General features: G+C 32.7%; 1 protein-coding gene across 1 annotated transcript in view; it reads right to left on the reverse strand.

Annotated features, from left to right (window-relative positions):
- LOC121118502 (putative ankyrin repeat protein YahD) overlaps positions 1 to 18,940 on the reverse strand; it is a 35,089-nt gene extending 16,149 nt beyond the window's left edge. The window contains exons 1-4 of the mRNA XM_071888790.1: positions 18,615 to 18,940; positions 3,036 to 3,183; positions 846 to 926; positions 663 to 758 (exon numbers count right to left, since the gene is read on the reverse strand). Coding sequence (XP_071744891.1) covers positions 663 to 758; positions 846 to 926; positions 3,036 to 3,183; positions 18,615 to 18,850 — 561 coding nt within the window. The 5' untranslated portion in view covers positions 18,851 to 18,940. The remainder of the gene's footprint in view (positions 1 to 662; positions 759 to 845; positions 927 to 3,035; positions 3,184 to 18,614) is intronic.
- Positions 18,941 to 20,903: the final 1,963 nt, after the last annotated feature.

The raw sequence follows: 20,903 nt of genomic DNA on the forward strand, positions 1-20,903 counted from the left end.
ATCCTTTTCTTTATTAGTTTAAACATTGTCTACCTTTCTAACATTTTATAAAATCAAGTTTATATTTTACAACGTCACTTACTCCCTTTTTACCCGTGGGTCGGGTCACATACCTGTGTGATAGTTCTTATATTATTACTTATTAGTATTCTAGTGGAACTATCTAATATACCCTTTTAATTATACCTCGCCTGAGTCACCTGTCTTTTATACTCGTTGGTGTTGGTGACGAATCTGGATTAATATATTCATTATACTATTTTAGGTGAGAAGACACCATTTGGCTGACAAGGATGGTGAAGATACTCCCCTGGATGAATCTCAAGGAGCTTCGATGTAGGCTTTGCCTTTTCTAAAAGAAGGTGATTTAAAATCAATAGACCATTATTTTTATTTTATTTACCAAAAATGTCATTTAGAAAATGCTTGCTCATACATTTTCCTCTTAGACACACCTCACACTAACACTGTCCCTAGAGATTAGCCTACCCTAAAAGCAACGTCATATCTAATGAAATACTATTGTCTTTATAAAAAAAAAGTAGTTTTTCAGCACTTGGGGAGGAAAAAAGGCAGTGCCTACTTTAAAAAATTATGCTAGCACAAAAAAAAATAGAGTAATATGTAAATATGAAATAATAAAAAGTAATGATTATAATTACAACTGCATCGATGTTGATGTGTGGATGAGTTGACAAAGGCTTTATTATTGACTCCAAATGGGAATTCTTGAAACTGAGGATGTGAAGAGGAGTATTCTAAAAAAGAAAGAAAAGGAAATTGGTTAAAATGAATATTAAATATGTACAGTTATGTTACGTTTAGTATCAAAAAAACTTCCGTACCTTATTGATTTTAGTCTGAGTATTCACATCGCTATACTCCAAAAGTAAATGAAAAATGTTTACTTTTTCATTACTTAATGGCTGAAAAATAAAAACAATAATAGATTTAATATATGTACAATAGATAATTCCGTTTTGGTGTTAATATTTTTCTCCTCCTGTACAAAGACATAACATAACGAAATTAACCCCTTGTTGAACAATGATGATGTTTCGCCTCTAGAATTTTCCTTCCTGGGAAGTTTCACTCTCAAATCTGCTTTATTTCAATGCTTGATAAGAAGGATTAACAATGATACAATTTAACTAAAGATAACTTATTGCAAATGATAATCCAACTTCATAGTACCCTTCTTGTAGAAGCCCTTGTCTCTACTCGTAAAAAAACTCGGAAAACCAATTTTCACATGCCTCTATGGAGGCCAAATTTGTACCCCCACACATGTTGTCCATAGAAAGGAATAGTTGATAGTGGCTTGATGCCAGGTTCGAAATGTAAGGGGTACGCACAAGAACTTCCCGTCTGAGCTGCCAAGGCTTCTGGCGCATCATCAAAGATGTATACGACCTGGAATTGTCTTTATAATGTCTTTTTGTCTCGTATTTACCAATGCTGGCCGCTTCTATTTGATGGACAGCTTCTAACGGTCGAGTTGTTCATAATAGAGGGAAGAACTGAGGGGGTATGGGGGGGGGAATCGCTCCAATCACTGTTGTGCAACACGAACCAATAGAGTGTCAGCCCTGTATACAAAGTGTCTTGGTCGCCTTCGATACGTTTTTCCCTTTGAGGTAGTATAAATGTAAAAGGAAAAAACAAATTTCTTACTTTGAGACCTCCAACATTGACGCACAATAATTCATGACTGAACTATCCCAGAGCAATACTTGCAGAAAAAATATTTGAAGTATACACTCATACCTTTAACACACTTGATGATATGATTGGATGTGACCAAATATGAACAAGTGAACAAGGTATACTTAGTTTTAAAGAATGGTCGGGAAATAAGTTATTTATTTTTACTCCACCTTCTATGATTTTTCATTTTTAAAACAGTGTCGAGTCTGAAGTAGCAGTTTAATTAGGCACTGAGATCGAGCCTGGCCTCTGCTCTTCTGATTCAATAAAATAGTAGCTTTGCTTTATTTTCGACAATACGAAGTGGGTACCCAAAACTTGCAGTAACATAACTCTTTTTCATAGAAACGTGATATATATGAATTCATGAAATACAACTTAAAACTCATTTGCAATATGTTTAAAAACAATATTTAGCTGTATTTTGTTATTAAATACGTCCTATTTATCAAGCAATAATAGCCTTGATACAACAGCAAACATATAAGCAGCTGTTGACAATGAAGACCATATTCCATGTCGTACCACGGTGTGATTACGGCAGATATACTTATCCAAGACGTTTCAAACTGCAAAGTTCAAGAGGTGGAGGATGATGTAGGGATTCTGGATGGAGATGCCAACAGTATATGCCTTTGGTGCTGTTGTTAATGGAATAAAATCAAAACTTGTTTATTTTGTTTCAGCTGTCGTTTTGTTGCGTAATGAGACCTGGTCATTGAAAATAATAGGGATAAAATAGTAAATAAATGCTACTACAGGTTTTCGGTCCACTCTATGTATAGACGGCTAAAGAGTCACACAATTAGAGGATTTTTGAAAAGACAATTTTCAATTCTTTTATTTTTTCGCATCTACTTCATTAACTAATGCGTTTTTAAATTTACCGCTTTTTAAATTGTAAGCTTACCTCATACCTCTTTTAAATACCTGCTAACTTGTCAAGGCTCGAATCATATTAGGGCTGTCAGAATATTTCAAAAAACCCTTTTGAGAGCCCTGTTTATACAAATCTTTTAACTACGAATCCGAGTAAAGTTTCAAATCTTTTTACTGAAGTCGTAGTTTAATCAGACTTTTAAGTCAGCGTCGATACTTAGTCGTAAGTAAGGTATTATTATGTTTAGAACGATCCAATAATGATGACGAATGATTATTATCTTATTTACACAACTATACTATATTATAACATTAACTAATAATCAATAGATTAAATATACAATGCCATGGTAAACCCCATATTAATAATGATTCCCCTCTCCCAGTACCTAGTGCTAGAGAGTGACGTTCTAACCTGTTCAGTAAACTACTAAAACCTCAGCAGTTACCTTATTGGATGCAAGACTATAGCATAGTGTGTGTAATGGTGTTCTTCCTAATAAATGATCTTCTATATTTACATCCGCACCCCTGGATATGAGCAATTGAAGGAGTTCAAAGTTTCTAAGCTGAACAGCATGATGAGCAGGAGAAAGACCTATATAAAGAGCAATCGTTAGTACATAAATAGGGAATTTTGTTTCGATCATAAACATACATAAAAGGGGGGGGGTAACTTTTTTTTAATCACTCTAAAACAATAATTTTTAATTTCCGGATAAAAAAAAAACCGAGTACTCAAATTACTTGATCATCAATGACTACAATTTTTTTAATCTATTTTCAAGGCAATATGATTAAACTCGTAAATGTCGTGATCATTAAAGCCTTTTTATGCCTAAACCAGTACTTATATAACATTTTGAGCTTATAAAGTGCAGATTTGAGGTCATATAAAAGGTGAAGGTCACAAAAAAGGTCAACTTCTTCTAAATTTTTATCAAACTTTTATTAAAAGTTCAATATATAGTACTTTAATAAGTACCCTACCGGTTGGATTTTCAACTTTATTTTTTTACAATGGATTATTTTTTAGGTATAGCTTACAAAAATTTAACTTTTACTTTCTGTCTTTCTCTTCCACATACTTAAATTAAAAATTACTGGACGCTATATTTTGAGGGGTCTCATATCTTAAATACTTTATTTAACATTTAAAAAAATTAAAATTGTAGAATGAATGCACTTCTGTTAATCTTAGGACGAATTTTCGATATAATTTCTTAAAAATGGACTGAGTAATTGATGTTGAATGGAGACTTTATTTAAATTTTAGTACCTTTTTTGAGAAAAATATTTTTTTATTTTGCTAATTTTAACTCTGGAACATAGGAACCAATCGGGTTTAAAGACTGTATCCATCAAAGACGAAGAGTAATAATGATGGTTTGCTCTTTATTGCTTGAGGACTTTCGTGAGTACACGTAATAGTTATTACTTTGCACTTAGTTGTTCTCTTCTCAAGAATTATTTAATAATGATAGCAACCTGTGTGATAAATATTGAAACTGTTCCTTTTTTTTATTATCTATATGATACGATATAATATATTACTTAGGTAAACACAAGTGTAATAAACATTAGGAGACAATGTGCTATTAATAGAATAAAGGTTGTATATATTTGTATTAATTAGTATCGTTTATGGTTACTTTGTTATAATTGTTATTAATAAATCATTATAGATTGGAGATAGAGTGAAAAAATCAAAAAGTCAGTTACAACAGCCTTATTCAAATTGCCACCTGGAAAAATCGCTTCCCCTTTCTATGACATACCTGGCCAAACGTTATTATTTACTCATTTTAACAAACAAAGTATGTAAGTCCATGGTAGGATCCTGGGTGAACTATCAATTGTTAATTGAACCCAAAAGAACATGTTTTAGTAAATGTATCCACCCTTAGAATTGAAGGTGAGCTACAGGTGGTGCAGAAGCTCCTGCAGACCCTTTGGATGTACTAGGCGCTAATGGAGGCCCAGAGCTTGAAGAAGGAGGTCTTCAGGCTACAGGTGCTGTTTTTGTGTTTCATGCAGGCCCTGAAATCCATGTGCATCTAGACGGAATAGTCTTGGGAGGGTTAAGGTCTGGCCTCTGCTGTGGCCAGAAGTCCTTTCTCTAGAAGCACATTTCGGTCTTCAGTGACTCTTGAGGTTTCTTTGAGGTGTGGGCAGGTGCTCCATCTTGTTGAAACACACAAGGAGAAATGCCACCCATGGATTTGATCCAAGGAAAAACTTGGGTGGCCAAAATTTCGACTTCATCATCATGTTTCAGATAGTATTGTAAAGGGAACCACACATAATTCATGGGCTTCCCAGTGGATGTAACCAGGCCTAACATTATCACACTAGCTGGGTGTTTAGTGGGGGAGACATATTTGAGCTCCTCTGCTATATTCCCAAATATCAATACCCGATCATTCTCTCTGTTGAAGAAAGGGCCAACAGTCAAGGTCTTCTCATCTGTAAAGATCACAATGCTTCCACAGTCTCCCTTGAGGTGGTTCAATATCTTTGTTTAACAATCCACACAGACTTTTCTCTTCTGTTTTGTCAACAGAGGCCGTGGAATACACATTTTCTAGAGCCCTGGACAAGGCTGATCCCCGTGTCTTTAATTTTAAAAAATGCCTTTTTCTTGAAAGCCGACTCAGGACGTTGATAGACAGTTTTTCTGTCTTCCCTGGAGAGTGTCTGAGGACCTCTCCGACCTTCAACCGTATGGAGATATCTAAATCGTCTTCTGATACCCAAGTCTGCTCCCTGATGACCTTTTGTGACAATATTATGGGGAGGAGTGCTGAAATCTAAACCCTTTTCTTGTACTGTGTGATCATGGTGGCGACTATGTTCTTCTTAACCATCTACAGATAATCGAAATATTGTAAAAAAATGATTTTCATTGACTTATTCTAGATACTTTTTTTCTTTTTTTTTTGTAAAGAGCTGTCGATTTTTTGATTTTTTTTTTAAATCCAAAGTTCAAGCCCCCCTAAAAAAGAATATATATATATATAAATAATCTTGCGCACACTCCTGATTAGACATGAACTTTATTGTTAAGCAAACAAAGTAACTTGACTTAATCCCTACTATACTAATCAGCTACTTAGTTCATCTAAATAGCTTATATAACTACACAAAAAGCGTTGGTTACTGACATGTAGATACTAAGTTTTACTAACAAAGAACAGGTCTTTCAATTGTAGTTATCGATAAAATTATGAAAAACAAAAACAAAAAACTCTATACTTAGTAAATAAAGATACTATGAAAATATTTTCTTAGTTAATTTTACTTCTAATTTTTTTATAAAGATATTTTCAATCTTAAAACCGCGTTTTACAAGTTTATTTTCTAAAATTATCCTATTGAAAATAAACAGAAAAAAGTTGAAGGACAATTTGATAATCCACGTATAGCGTCCATCATTTTTGACATTTTTAGAAAGGAAAAATCAAAACAAAAAAAATTACATTCTTTCTTTTTCTCCATACGGAGTCTCTAGAACAAAACTTTATAAATATTTTTTATAGCTCAATATAATGTCTATCACGGAGAAGAAAGTGTTTCCTACGGGACACCTGGAATGGTGCTGTTGATCTTCTGAGGTGTCGTGGGAATCGTTTCTTCTCCTAAATAGAATCTACTAAATGACTTCATCAATGACAATCTTATCTGGATCGACAACTATCAGATTGCCACCCCTCACACAGTATATTAACGGAAGGATCAAAAGATGAAAAAGCAATAAAGGTGCTGGATGGGCTATCACTCGAGTTGATAAGTTCATTTACCAATCATCGACCTCGTTGAATAACGAGGCATCAGTCTTTCAATGAGAAGTATTCGCCATCGCACAATCAGTGGAAGCAAATCTCATGCAAGAGAAGCGGTTAAGAATGGTTATAATTCGATCAGATTCATAATCAGCAATTGCAGCTATTCTTAATCCCTGTATTACAAGTGATAAGGTCAAAAAGTACAAACAAATATTGAACAGAAGAAAAAGTGTTAAACCTATTTATATATCTGTAATGGTGCAACGGGATAATGATATGACAAAAAAATACATTTTCAGATAACCTAGCAAAATAGACACTAAGAGTCAAAACGTTGAATTGTTGATTTTCCGGGTCGATTACGTTGACCATAAATTGGCGTTAACGCTCTTAAAGTTTGGATCAAAGACTCACCACTTTTGTAATAAATTTTAATAATTTGCAAGCGTTGCTCGAGTGTGAACTACTCCGAGATAAAACTACAATTATTTCTGAGCACAGCTGTTAAACAAACAATAACAAATATGACGTTGTACTCGAAACTTATCAACGTAAATTGTGAGCGTCCCTATTGAAAACCCCTATACAAGAAGAAAATGAAGAAGTTTGAGTTCTAAAATTTATGGATTGTTCAAAATTGAAGAAAATTCTTGATAACAATTTCCATGCCTATCTAGTAATTAGGAACCACTGTAGTAATATAAATAACCCAATGTTTGCTCGTGTTCTATAACTTAATGTTAAATATATATATGAAGAACCTGCACGGATGAGAATCAAGAGTCCTTCAGTACTGCCAGATAGTCTGAGTCAGGCACTAAAAACAAGCAATAAAATAATCTAAAATTCCTGTAGTGGAGTCTTAGAATAATAAAATTTAAATGTTATTAATACTATTTATCCCATAAGTTGGTTTCAGCTGGTCATCCGACACAAAATCTGTGCAGTGTCCAGAATCAATACTGAATGCTCTTGCACCCCTTTCCACGACCTCCAACGGTCCCATATATGTCGGATTTAATGCCGGGCTTATTGGCTTATTATTCAAAAAAACATATTTTGCTTCATTTAACCGCTCCAACGCTGATGGAACCCTAACCAGTGGTTCTGGTTGGCTCCAGGGATCGAGCATATAATGTCTTTAAACTTCTGGAAGAGGTGTTTGCTGTCATAATAATTTGGGAACTCCATTAGAGAAGATGGTAATCGAGGAGCTGTACCTAACCAATGGAACAAGGGCAAAAATATTGTTCTAGGCACTTCTTGGGCAGCTGATCTTAGGCCAAGAAGAAGAAAAGGGAGGGCCTCCAGCCACCACACTCCTTCCTTAACTCTTTCCTTAACGACAGATAAGTTTTCAATGTGCGGTGAAGTATTTCCAAAATACCATTTGACTGCGGATAATAATAGTTAAATGATTTTATAGATTTTTTCTATTTTAAATATAACTTTAGATTTTTAAATTTTATTTATTATTTGCAATCATAAAAAGTTGTCAAATTCAAATACTCCTATATGAGCGAAAAAATTAATGAAGCTCATTTTTAATTGCTTTATAAAATGAGCAAGAGTGCGCTCAGGATTTCTTGAGCCGACTAATGCTCTATATTTATATGTATATTCTTTTCAGATATTTGTCTACGGTAAACAACATTAAATTTTAAATATAATAACCATCAAATTAATAGATATGAAATAATTAATAAAGCATTATTTTAATCTTTATCGAGTAAATATAGAACTTTTGCCTCCTTTTAAACCTTTAACAAGATGTGAAAACTAAAGATGACATTATAGGGAAATGAAATTTTGCATAGGTTATTTTATTCTGATATCACAACTTTTCTACATTTCCCGTAAATGAAACTCGGATAAAGTTAAAAACAAACAACACTAGTGTACACTTTTTTCACTCTATCAACTAAAAGCAAAATCAACGTCTACTCACTTAAATTAAATTATAGTACCATTCCTTAATTCAATAAGCTACAAATATCATTTCTTATATGGGTATATATCTGACAAAAGAAATGGGATATGACAATTCCAATATTGTAGTGAGTAATTTACAATATGATTTACAGATACATTGCCTGTCATCACAAAAGGGCGGTAAAAAATAAAAACTGATTCTGGATATAATATATTTTTTACGACAAACTATTGTCCATATATTGGGTGTTCCAAAATGAATGAGACTGCCCCAATAAGACAATAAGTTACTTTCAAAAGTTTTAAAAAAAGTACTCAATCATGTCACAAAGTCTCTTCCGGCTCGGATAACGTCGTGGCAATGGTTCACCAACTCCCACAACTGCCTGGAAGCCCCTCTTCGTTCACTAACCTGCTGAACTCTGCGTGAGAGGTCTTCATGGCCATCAAAATCGTAATCTGGAGCAGGCCCTTCAACTTACGGAAGATAAATCGGTCATAGGGATTGAGATCCAGGCTGTAGGGACTCTGTTTTATCGTGTTCACCTATCTCCAATGATAAGCACTGCCTGGTGTCGTTAGATATGGGAGTTTTGTTATTTTTAGGCGGGGAAAAAAGTGTGTGGTGTAGAAAAAGCTCCATTGAGACCTATCAAATGCTCAATATTGGCTAGTTCTTTACTAGGTCATTGACTCGGACAAAATTTTTGGGTGTCCTTGTCTTACAGGCACGTTCTAACGATACACCTTCCTCAAGATTAAAAGTGTCGTCTCGGATCTTACCAGCCCACCGAAAGATGGTTGCAGGCCTCAGGATAAATGGTAGTGACGTAAGTGTGGATTTCAGGACTATTTTAACCAGTTTGTAGAGTATCAAAGAGTTAAGAGCGAAAATTGTGAGTCTTCATGTTCAGCAACGAATTGATAAACATTTTTAAATGTGGTATGTATGCATTAGCTAATTTAGTTTCTAAATATTTATGAAATGTTTTTCCACTAAAATTCTTGTGAAAATCGATACTGGTGGAATTGTGTAGCTAACTCTATACCTTTTCTGGCCAACAATCATGTCTCAATCATATCGGAACAAGCTAATATATTGACAGTTTATTCTGATTGACCTCTTTGAGATGCTACAAATTGCTATTTTAAATTAGCAAATGGTCATCATCATTATGAAAAAAATTAGAAAATGACGAGTTTTACATAAAAAGAACTATCTTTTTTTTTATCGTTCGACAACTATCGTGTGAAAACTTGAAGATGCTGTCCTCAACAGAATATTTTTACTAAATATTAAGTAGTATGTATTCAGTATAGGATTCTCATACTCTTGATTTTTGTTCAAGATTGTTTTTTGTGATAACTCAACATATATTACAATCTGCTTTATAAACAAAAAAATTGCAGTAAAAATATATTACAAAGACATTGTTGTTCTTATTGCTTAATTAATTTATTGACCCTCAGTTTAATTTTCATCTAATCCTAACACAAATACTCTCCTTGGGTTTTTAAACATCTCTTGCTAAAAAACCTTATTATGACAATGGAGAAAAAGATTTATCCGCACAAAATATTCCATATTATTATATAATATATTATATTATAAATACGAACGTCATGCGTTATTAATTTGTGTAACTGAAAACTAGAAATTTTGAATTCCAAATATCAACAAGTTTAGATTCTGAAACCAGTAGAGCAGCATTAATTAAACTTTGTGGAGATATTGGCACATGCATTTACAATTTATAATCTTTAATATAGCCTCCATTCACTTACATTATGGCCTTGATGAGCCCATTATAAGCTTTGGCCGTGGGTTAACCTCTGGTGGGTATGGGAGCCTCATTTTTGCCAGAATAGAATGTTGGTCTCCAAAAACGACTGAGTAACCTTTGTGGTGTGTACCGGTGGATCATCTGGTTGAAGCTCGTCTTGATGCCACTACCGTCATGAATGGCCTTCTTGATGTTGCAGATACTGAGTGGTCCATTAAAATCTAAACACATTGAGTTTTAGATTTTAAAAAGAGACAATTTATTAATTAACAATGGAATTTCAACAAAATTAATACTATAAATAGATGTGTGTCTGAGATCTCTTACTCATGAATGTAGCCGCCCTTAGTGGTAAGGATGGCTTCCAGGCGACGACGAAAGGCCTGGCACCCACTGCAGATTTAGTCATCTGTCACGGTGTCTTACTGCTGCCTAACAGTGTCCTTTAGGGGCTCAGTGTTCCCCTCGTCATCTACCCAAAAGGTGTAGTCAAAGTGTTTGGTATCAGGACTGTAGGGAGCTAAAAGTGTCAAAAAAGAGTTCAAAAGACTCATTGAAAAGAGTCTTGCAAAGGAAGAGTTCTTTAATTGCTTGTGTCAAAAGTAGCCTTCCCATCCTCCCACCTTTTCGATAGCTCTCTGGACAGTCAGGTGTGAAATTCCAAAATATCTTGCATGGGCCCCATGTACTTCGTTGGATTTGCCTGAGCTCTTCTTTTAACTCCTTTGGGTCCAGTTTTGCTTTTGACAGAATCCTTCTTCCTTTCCAACCTTTTGGAGTTGCTGACGGCGAAAACGGTGGTCCTAGAGACGTTCAACTGCTTGGAGTGCGCAAATGGAAATTCAGATTTCAAAAGACCATGGAGTAGTCTGTGTATTTGACAAAGTCAAGTTTCAGATCTCTGTTGTTGTGTGTTCCGCACGAAGTAGAGCAGTAATCTCGATTCTTTTGTCCTTTTCTGATACCATTTTTGATTGATTGCCTTAATATTTTTGGAGGGAGGAGTCAAAACACAAAGTTTGTCAGGTGGTAAGAAGAATTATCCATTGCTGTGATATGTTTTTCATACTACTCTCTTTTACACGTGTCCAAAGTTCAACTACGCAGCTGGTAGATAACAAAAGGCAAAATTAAATCAACCTATGGAAATTGGTTAAGTTGTGTTATTTTTCTTTTCTTATTTTATACCATTCTTTATAAAAATTTCACCATTGTAGGACGATTTTAATGCAATATCATTTTTTCTATAAGTCATCAATCAGAAAAAGCTATAGATATGAATATTTAATTTATTAGCTCTTACAGTATTCGAAAAAGAGCCAAAAAACATATATAGAATATTGCAGATAAATAAGGAGTTTCCGTTGGAGTAAAAATAAAAGAAAACCCGTGTGAATCATACAAATACAAAGTATTTATAAAAAACTGGGGTTTCCAAAGACCTTGGTAAAACAAATTTATATATATATAACGGCGTTAATTCACCAAATAAAATAAGAAAATAAAGTGATATCGAACATTTTCCTTTACAGCCAAATATAATAAATGTACATAAAATACTATATAAATTTAGTTATGACTTAATAATCCTCTCTACATAAGTTTTCCACTTTACACTTTTTTAAAAAATCACATGTGTTTTACCTATAGATGGTTAAATTTCAAAAAATCAAAGACCACCTCATTTCAAAAATTTATGCTCTTATACTAAAATCATGGATCACATATTTTTTTTCAAAATGAAAGTGAAAAAGACTTATAACATAGATTTTGTTTTGCTATTTGATAGCTCTTTAATGATCCATTATGCTGGTTCATCATTGCCTTGGTTTACGGTATATTGCAAATGAAATATTCATCAAAATGCTAATAATTTAATCAATTTTATTTCGCAGCTGGTGCATTGTCAGTAATAACACATACAAAATTTTAGTAAAATCCGGTACCTTGGGAAAATTTATATTGGAATCATTAGATATATACTGAGTGGTTCATTAAAGTCAGAACACTTTGAATTTTAAGCTTCAACTAGATATACTTTATTTATTAATTTCAACAGGTCTTTCCATCTACTTTTTTGATAGATTTCTGGAAAATCTGGTGTGAAACCCCCAAATCTCTTAGATGGGCCCTCAATGACTTCAACGGATTGGTATGATCTGTTTTCTTTAAACCACCCGGGTCCAGTTTGGCCTTTTTAATCGAGCCCTTCTTCCTCTTCAACATTTTAGACTTGCAGATGGTGTAGACAGTGATCCTGGAAACGTTCAATTCATTAGAGTGTGCGAATGGAAATTCGTCGATCACTTTCAAGTTTCATTTTCTCGACTTGTACGTAAGCTAGATAGTCAGATGTGATTTGTTTTTTAACGAATTACTTATGCTTTTATACATCTAACTATGAATTAATTTCAATCACTCAAACTTAATAAATTATTAATTTGTAAGTATTCATATTTCAATAGATCACCCGGTATCGAGTCCGTTCATTTGAACTGCGTTATTTTCAGCGAGTGTCATCTTATCAACATTAATTGTTTCTCAATTTATAAAACTTATTAAGTGGAATGGCATTCAAATACACCGATTAGTAGGTACTTGTGGAGTAGGATCTTTAAAAAAGGATGTACATTTACGATCATTTTCGTTGTCAAATGTTGTGATTGTAAATTTTTGATCCATGTGCAATGACAATCGCTTAAGTTGATGTTGCAAGCCAATACATATTATTGCCATCTTATTATTTTTATGAATTTTTTTTGGCTGTCATATACAAATATAAATGGATAGCTAAAATTTTAATAAAATATTACTAAGCACTATTATAATACAGTATCGAATGAAATACAATGTAAGATTTTAATCTTATTTTAGTATATATATATACTAAAATATTTATGTTATTAATCTTAAAAAATTAAATAGAGATAATATAAAAAGTTTGTTCTTTTTAACTTTTAACCTCTTGATCGATCTCCCAACCGAATTGTTGGAAAAGTCATTTTTTAGAGGAAGGTGTCTGTCCACTACATAGACAAATGGCATTCACTTTGATGAAACCTAAACTATTTCCGTCAAAGCCGTACGATGCTCCCAAAAGTTAGATTTGAAGGTGGAAGCATCTCTCGAATTTTTTGAAAGGAAAACTGAGCTCCTTGGTTTAGTTTACCACTAAACATTATCTCCTACGCCAACACTATCACCTTATGCACCTTGAAGTCAGCCCACTATGTTGTTGGTGTGGTTTAAGAGATGAGGAACCACTTCATCTAGTTTAGGAATGTTCTAAATTTATAATTTAATGGACACGGCTTCTGAAAAGTTGTCGACCTTTTCAAGGACATTCCGTCTAAAGCCTCTCCAGTTTCTTCATCAATTATGATGTAGGGCGCTGGCTGATCAATGTACCATCCCTAGAATACGTTCAGGAGGGAAAGTTATTTTTAAATGTACCTGAACTGATTATACATTTTTATATGATGTGTAGCAATTAATGTTTTAAAGACTACTAATAAGTGTCCATTTTGAACTCAGAATAAAATTGATGATCGAAATAAGAGTCATTTTTGGCTCAATAGATATGGAGTGGGATTCAGGTTTATTTAATTTGTACTCTTAGCTACAAGCAGCTAATAAATGTAATAAAACGTCAAGATAGCGAAACTGCTCTTCTCTCAAACATTATTCCAAGTATCAAATTTGCTGTGTCATTTTTCGTTTTTTTTTTAAATTAACAAATTAGGTGCAAAAAAATAGAAATCCATTTTATTTTATTCTCGTATATGTTTATCTCCTTCCAAATCCAAGCATGCTTACATGACGGTTGGACACGATGATTTCTCCATGGATTTATCCATATTCTCGAACATTTAATCTTCCATAAAAACAGTTAACAGATTGGAGTCTATGATACACAAATTGCACGTGATTGGGTGTTGCAGTATCAGGACTATAAACACAATTAACATGTTTTGCCACCTGTCTTGCCTTTTGCCTTTATCGAAGAAAAATATGTCGCAATTTCTCTTTTCTGGTATCCATGATCGACTCACGTTCAAATAATATTGAGTTCAAACAATCACATGAAAATTGTATAACGAAATCTTATTTTTTTAAAACAATCTAGCTTAGTAAAACGATTGCACTTATCCAACGCGAAAGACATATTACTGAAGCCTTCTATTTGAAACCATAATGGGTATAACTTTATTTCACTTATTACATACTTATAGTGTGTATTTTTCGACGAATTTGAAAAGGTGGGAAAAAGTAATTATACTGCAAGTCAAAATAGAGTCTAAACTCTTTCCTTGGAAACCTAAGTGGCAAGACTTTTATTAAGTTGAGTATGAACTATTTCAATGTAAAGTCCGATGTCGCAATAAAAGGCGACTTGGGATTTTTCTCATACATGAGGACCCCACACCACCTTCTGCCAGAGGATATGAAGGCCAGGAACCTTTTGAGTTCACGTTTTGCTGTTCAATTATGTATTTAGACTTTTTTTAATCATTCTAATTTATTCTGCATCACCCTGTTACTTCTTAATAAATATAACAATCTTATCCTTCAAGTAAATTAAATTCACATTATCCTTCATCCCTACCTTTATTCTGAACAAATTACATATTTAAAAAGTAATTAGTGTTTATCTAAACGTTAGGTAATTGCATAATTTATTTTTTCATAGAATCCATAAAAAAAATAATGGTTTCAATAACAATATCATACCTCCTATTTTTACAGTCACGTTTTAAACAAATTAGAAAAATTAGTCTTCTTTTAAGTAATAAAATATTTAAATATTAGTTTTGGGTTTGGGTCTGAAAATCCTAGACCCGTATGAAATGGTTATATTTTCCTGGTTACCGAAGAAATTCGGTATTGATCTGTCTCATATTCAATTCGGTTTTAATCAAAGAGAACCAGCAAAATTACTGGCGTTTAATTTTTTTTATACAAACTTACCTTGAACCCCCAAAAACCTTCGGCAGAGGGCAAACTCTTCCCATCTAAAGAATTATTATTAGTAATAATTGTTGAGAACTATTCATAGTTTTACAAAAGGTTCCAATAGAGCATGAGTAAATTAATATAAATATATATTCTGTAAGGTGGTGTGACAATCTGTAGCTTGTTGTTTAAACTAATTCTATAAAAAATATGGCACATCCTGAAAATAACTTTCAGAGTGCTCTCTATGTGAGTAACATAGGTACACTCATATTTTAATAATACAATATGTGAAGGAACTGTATTATTTTACCACAAGACGGTAAAACTATGCGTAGCTTTGTTGACAAATTAGTATAAGTACACAACGTGCATGCCCCTTTAATCAATTTATGTTCAGAAAACTGCAAAGGGAAAGAGAATCGAAATATTCAATAGGTAATAAAAAATACCGTGTATATTTTTTATTAGTCAGGCGAGTATTTTATGTACAACTCCTATTATAAAGATGGCAGAAAATCGATTAAGTATAAGCTCGACATTAGCCCAATAACACAAAAAATGTATTTTGTTATCTGCTGCTGATGTTTTGGCTTCTTTTCTCCTATTCAGTGTTCTTTACCCTAATTAATTGAATTATGATTAGCTCATGTTTAGCTGAGAACAATTCTCAACAAGTACACTATCTAACATTTGAAGGTCATAAAACGCCTGCAGGATCACACCCCTATTTCCTCTTGAAAGAACTATATAGAGTAATTTCAAAGTAACTAACAAATTGATATAAATATTTTAGTATTGGAAAAATGACTTTATCTTGATTTAAATTAAAATAAAATGTTTATTACCACCACAAAATCAAGTAAAATGAAGGACCTTACATAAAAGCTAATTTTTTTTTATTATTATACAAGTACTTTATATCCTAGCTGAAGTTATAGAATAGAAACAATATTTCAATTTAAAAAAGGTAAATTTGGATTGATTTCTGGTTCATTTATTTTTTTATTATTTATTAAGAAACTTGTACTAAAATCATCAATAATTTAGATACAAGGGGATTCAAACAAGTTTATAGATGCTTCATATTCAAAATAATTGATTAATTGATAGTTATAAACTCAAAAACGATTCAATTTTTCCCTCCGGAGTATTATTGTAATTTATATCTACGCAACCTAACTAGTTTATTATATTTAAATTTCTAATTAAAATGAAAAACTAAATTGACCAACAATCAATCAAAAATGACATTTTTAAAGGTATTTTTTTTTTTAAATTGAAATATAGGGTAGATACCGTGCGCGGAAAATTGCCTGCAGGGAAAAGGCCTATCGGAAAATTTCCCACACCGGAAATTTACCTTCTCTGGAAATTTGCCCTCAGAGGAAAGTTACCTACCGGAAAATTACCCTCAGTGGAAAGTTGCGTGCAGGGAATTTGCCTGTAAGAAAATTGCATTTTTAGTAAAATTGCCTCCCAATATATAATAAAACAGACATGGAAGTAAGCCCACAATGTAAATTATGCTCGAAGTTGTGTAAAAACTGCGTCCGAGCATTTGAGACCATCCGCAATATTTGGTTTCATAAAACCCCTCCAACGCTTCATAGGACCCTAAAGACCCCACCGAATAATCCTTAATATACTACAGACAATGTGGCTCCACAAGGGACTGCTTAAAAATATTGGGATTCAAAACCCCCACCGACACTTCATAGACACTTAAGGATCCCTCTGACTAACCCTCATAGTACCTCAGACAATTGGGCTCTCCCAGGTGTTGTAGGGCAATATTGGGGTCCAAAACCAACCACCTACACTTTGTAGACCCCTAAGGGCTCCACCAAATAACCATAAATATACCCCAGCCAATGGGGGTTTGATAGGAGTAGCAGAGCAATATTGGGGTTCAAACCCCAACGCCGACACTTCATAGACCCCTAAGGATCCCTCTGAATAACCCTCATTATACTTCAGAAAATTGGGCTCCTCCAGGGGATGTAATGCGTTATTGGAGTCCAAAATCCACCGCCTACACTTCGTATTTTATATTTAAGATATTTGGCAAATAATTTACATTTATTTGAATAGTTACGCATCATCTTCAAGAAAATACTCTTGTGAATAATGTACTTAAAGTGTATAGAGAAAATACTTATATAAGGAACACAGATAATAAAAATATAATATTTTTCAAAAACATAAATATATTACCAAAATCTTTAACTTCTATATCTATATAGGCTTAAACTAAAATACCACCTGTGCATCAGTGTGGAGTTATACACATCGATTATTCAAATGAATAGAAAGATAAAATAATGGAAATATAGTCAACCAGGTTCTAGAAAAAATGTCTGCTGGAAAAACGGAAAAATTGCCTTCAACAAAATTTATTAAAGCCTTGATTTCTTCAAAATGATGAAAGAGAGCATCACTCCTCTCGAGGAAAAAAGAACTCCTCATATAGGAAAATGATTAAGATTGGGTCAGTCTTTCGATAATATTCCTAGCTAACACCAACAGCGTGACCAGGAATTTTAAAGATGGCGTCAGGAAAAATTTGGGTTGGCACATTACGGTTTGTTCATAACAAGGAAGTGGTTATTTTTCATTCTTCAGGAGAGGAGGGTCAAGCAAATTCCAAGTATTTAGTATCTTTAAGGACTTCTTCATCATCAAAATAAGCAGGGCAATAGAGGAAACCAGAAGGAAATAATTTTTTTTATCATCAAAATGTTCTTAACACATGGAGGCATAAGAAAATTTGTCTTGAAGGCTTTATTTTATGTCTGTTTTATTATATATTTGCGGGCATATTTCCTGCAGGCAATTGTCCTGGTACCGTAAATTATTTAGCTTCTCGTAGGATATAAAGTACTTTAATAAAAAATAAATATATTAGCTGTTATGTATGGTCCTTGATTTTACTCAATTTTTAGTGGTAAAATTCATTTTTTATTAATTGTAATCAACTTAAAATAATAAATAAGCCATTATTCAAATGCTAAAATGTTTGTTTCAATTTTTATTTTCTTTGATTTTCATCTATATAGTTATTTCATGTTGAAATATGGCACTGAATTGTAGTTATACCATAAAAACTTAAATGTCAAGATAAAGTTATTGGCCAAATCCTTTAAGTTTGAAATTTTTTGAGGTTCATATTTGTGTCCTACAGCTTAAAAAACAATAATAAAAGCGGGTTTTAGCTGGCGGGCAAAAATGCTGTTGTAGGGTGTAATTATTCTATAAATTTGGGTAGAATTGGTTAACTACTAACTGATTTTGGCCCTATTTATGTTTCTCTTAGTATCAAAGGATGAATGATAGTATAAAAGTGATGAGGTGTAAGATATAAAAAATCGATATATAGAGAAGGATCGAAAATAACGGTCCATGATTTGAAAACGATTAAATTTAATTCCGAGGTCAAACCTTGGTATCGACCAAAATATCAGTCTAAACCGGTCTAGAAAAAATCCCTTTAGCCCGAACCCGAAAAATCATCGATCTGTGACCAAGTCTCAACACTAGCAAATGCATTGTATATAATGTTTTGTATAACTTTCCTTGTATATCCTGTACGTTGGGGCTAGCTCCAACTTCGAGTAGAACTCTGCATGAGTCGATATCTTCATTGATGACAGTTTGAATAATGGGAATACTTCCGCTTCCAAAATGCCAATCAGGGAAGTTTAATTTCTCCGGTGACAAACTCACCTCTTCAAATAGAAGCAACGACAGTTTTTCATAGTCTTTGATTCCAATGTAAGAAAACACTTTTTCGGATATATCTGCTTCCATTTTATCCTTTTCTTGAGTTTAAAAGATAACTGTTGTACAATATACAAATAACTTTTATGTATAAGAACACTTGTAGATTTAAAAGTGGATTGAACGTACTTACATATAAATGTATTTCCTGAATAGTAATTTGAGCTATTAAAACACTTGAATAAAAAATCTAATATCAAGATATATTCTTCTATTCTTCTTTGTTCTTCTCATAAAAAAATAATAATCTGCTTCAGGCGTTGTTTCATATTCATACACAAGTCAACAAAAAAAATTGTGAATCCCATCTTGAATCTCAATTGTAACTAGAGTAGTTTTACACGGCGGTACATTTTAAAATGATAGTATGATAAATTGGTACTGTTCATAAATTATACATATATGTCATACAGATAAATTAATGAGTGTTCTTTTGTAAAAATATATTTTTTCATATTATTTATGCATTAATTGTTATATCATATGATCGCTAGTTTCTCCAAACCATAGAGGAGTTCGTGGTTCAATTGCTACCTATTCAATTTGATCTCCCCCCTCTCATTAATTTCTTATCATATAAACTTGTAAAAAGTGTTTTTATGATTGAAATGTGTTGTTATCGGTTTTGTATTCTGAATTCAATATATTGCCATTTTCAGACTGAAAAATGACAAAAACTATACACTTTTCTTTAAACCCTAATAGCTTATAAATAATAAATGGTGAGGATAAATATCATAGCTTATGTTAAAGAAAAATATTCAGTGTATAATTTAAAAAAAAAAAGTATATTTAAAAAATATGTATCTCTAAGGATTTTTGTTCCCTTTTGTAGTGATCCCATTTTTTATGGGAGTGACTGTCAAATAGTCAACATAATCTTCATATTTTTTTCCAATTTCAATACCAATTTCTTGACGAAATGCCCCGTTAAAGGAAGATCAAGAGAATTGAAGGAAGATACTTCCAACTTGATTCATTGATTGAGAATTACTCAGAGGAAAACTACCAGACATCATAATGGAGAAGATTGAACTCCTTTCATGGGAATGAGATGCCAGGATCGAAACAATAAAGCGATCAATTCAGGTTGAGTAAAGAATTTTAATACTTCCAATTGGGATCATTTAAAATATAATAAATGGAAGAAAAAATATATGAAGTACGGTTTTCAGTTCATATAAAAGGTCATATTCACAAAAAGGTGTGTAGTAGGGTGTAAAAATTTTTGGGCAACATGTTAATTAGATATTTTGTTTTATTTTAATAAAAAGTTTATGTTTTAGTCTTCTAAGGTCGTTTTTTCACCTCGGTAACCATTTTAAAATAACTTTTTTTATCGACATTCTATATTTGTATATACATATAGATGTATTCATTTTTTTTATTTCGAAGAAATACAACTTGTAGCCTTTGAATAATCAAACAATCAGAACAACTCATACGCTAAAATAAAAATATATAAGAAGTAGACATTTTTTGTTACCTTTGTTACTCTGAATCATGTAGAGGACATGGTCAAGAATTACTCTGTTTTCGCTTCTCAATTCTACTTTGTGTCCAACAAGGACTTACACTCATAACTTATCAGTGTTACTCTCTGTCATTCATGAGTTTTAATGCTAATCTGGAGCATTTTGGAAATGTTAAAAAAAAATCATCATGGTAACCATTTTTTTTTAGAGGAGCATTAATTATATGTTGTATGTAGCAAAAAAATTAGTTCACTTATTAGGAAATAAATAATAATGACAATATTTCAGGAAAGTAAATTCACTCTTCAGTTTGCCACACCAAAAATAAGGGTGAGGTAGAAAATATATCGGATTTTCATCACTATTCATGAGCTCATAAGCCTGTGGTTACACTTTATACACATATGTTATCTTGTAGAGAACAAAAAAAATAATTATAACAGATTTTTTTCCTTTAATTGGAATCTTACTTGAAGTCCATATACATAATCTATATTTCCTTCTCTAGGAACGACCGGGGGCGAACCTACACACATTAAGTTTAAGAGAAGATTTTTTTCCCAGGAACGTTATCCATTGAACTACGTCGTTCCCATGAACATTTAAAA

Source organism: Lepeophtheirus salmonis, chromosome 5 (assembly GCF_016086655.4).
Source record: "Lepeophtheirus salmonis chromosome 5, UVic_Lsal_1.4, whole genome shotgun sequence".
Lineage (NCBI taxonomy): Eukaryota > Metazoa > Arthropoda > Copepoda > Siphonostomatoida > Caligidae > Lepeophtheirus > Lepeophtheirus salmonis.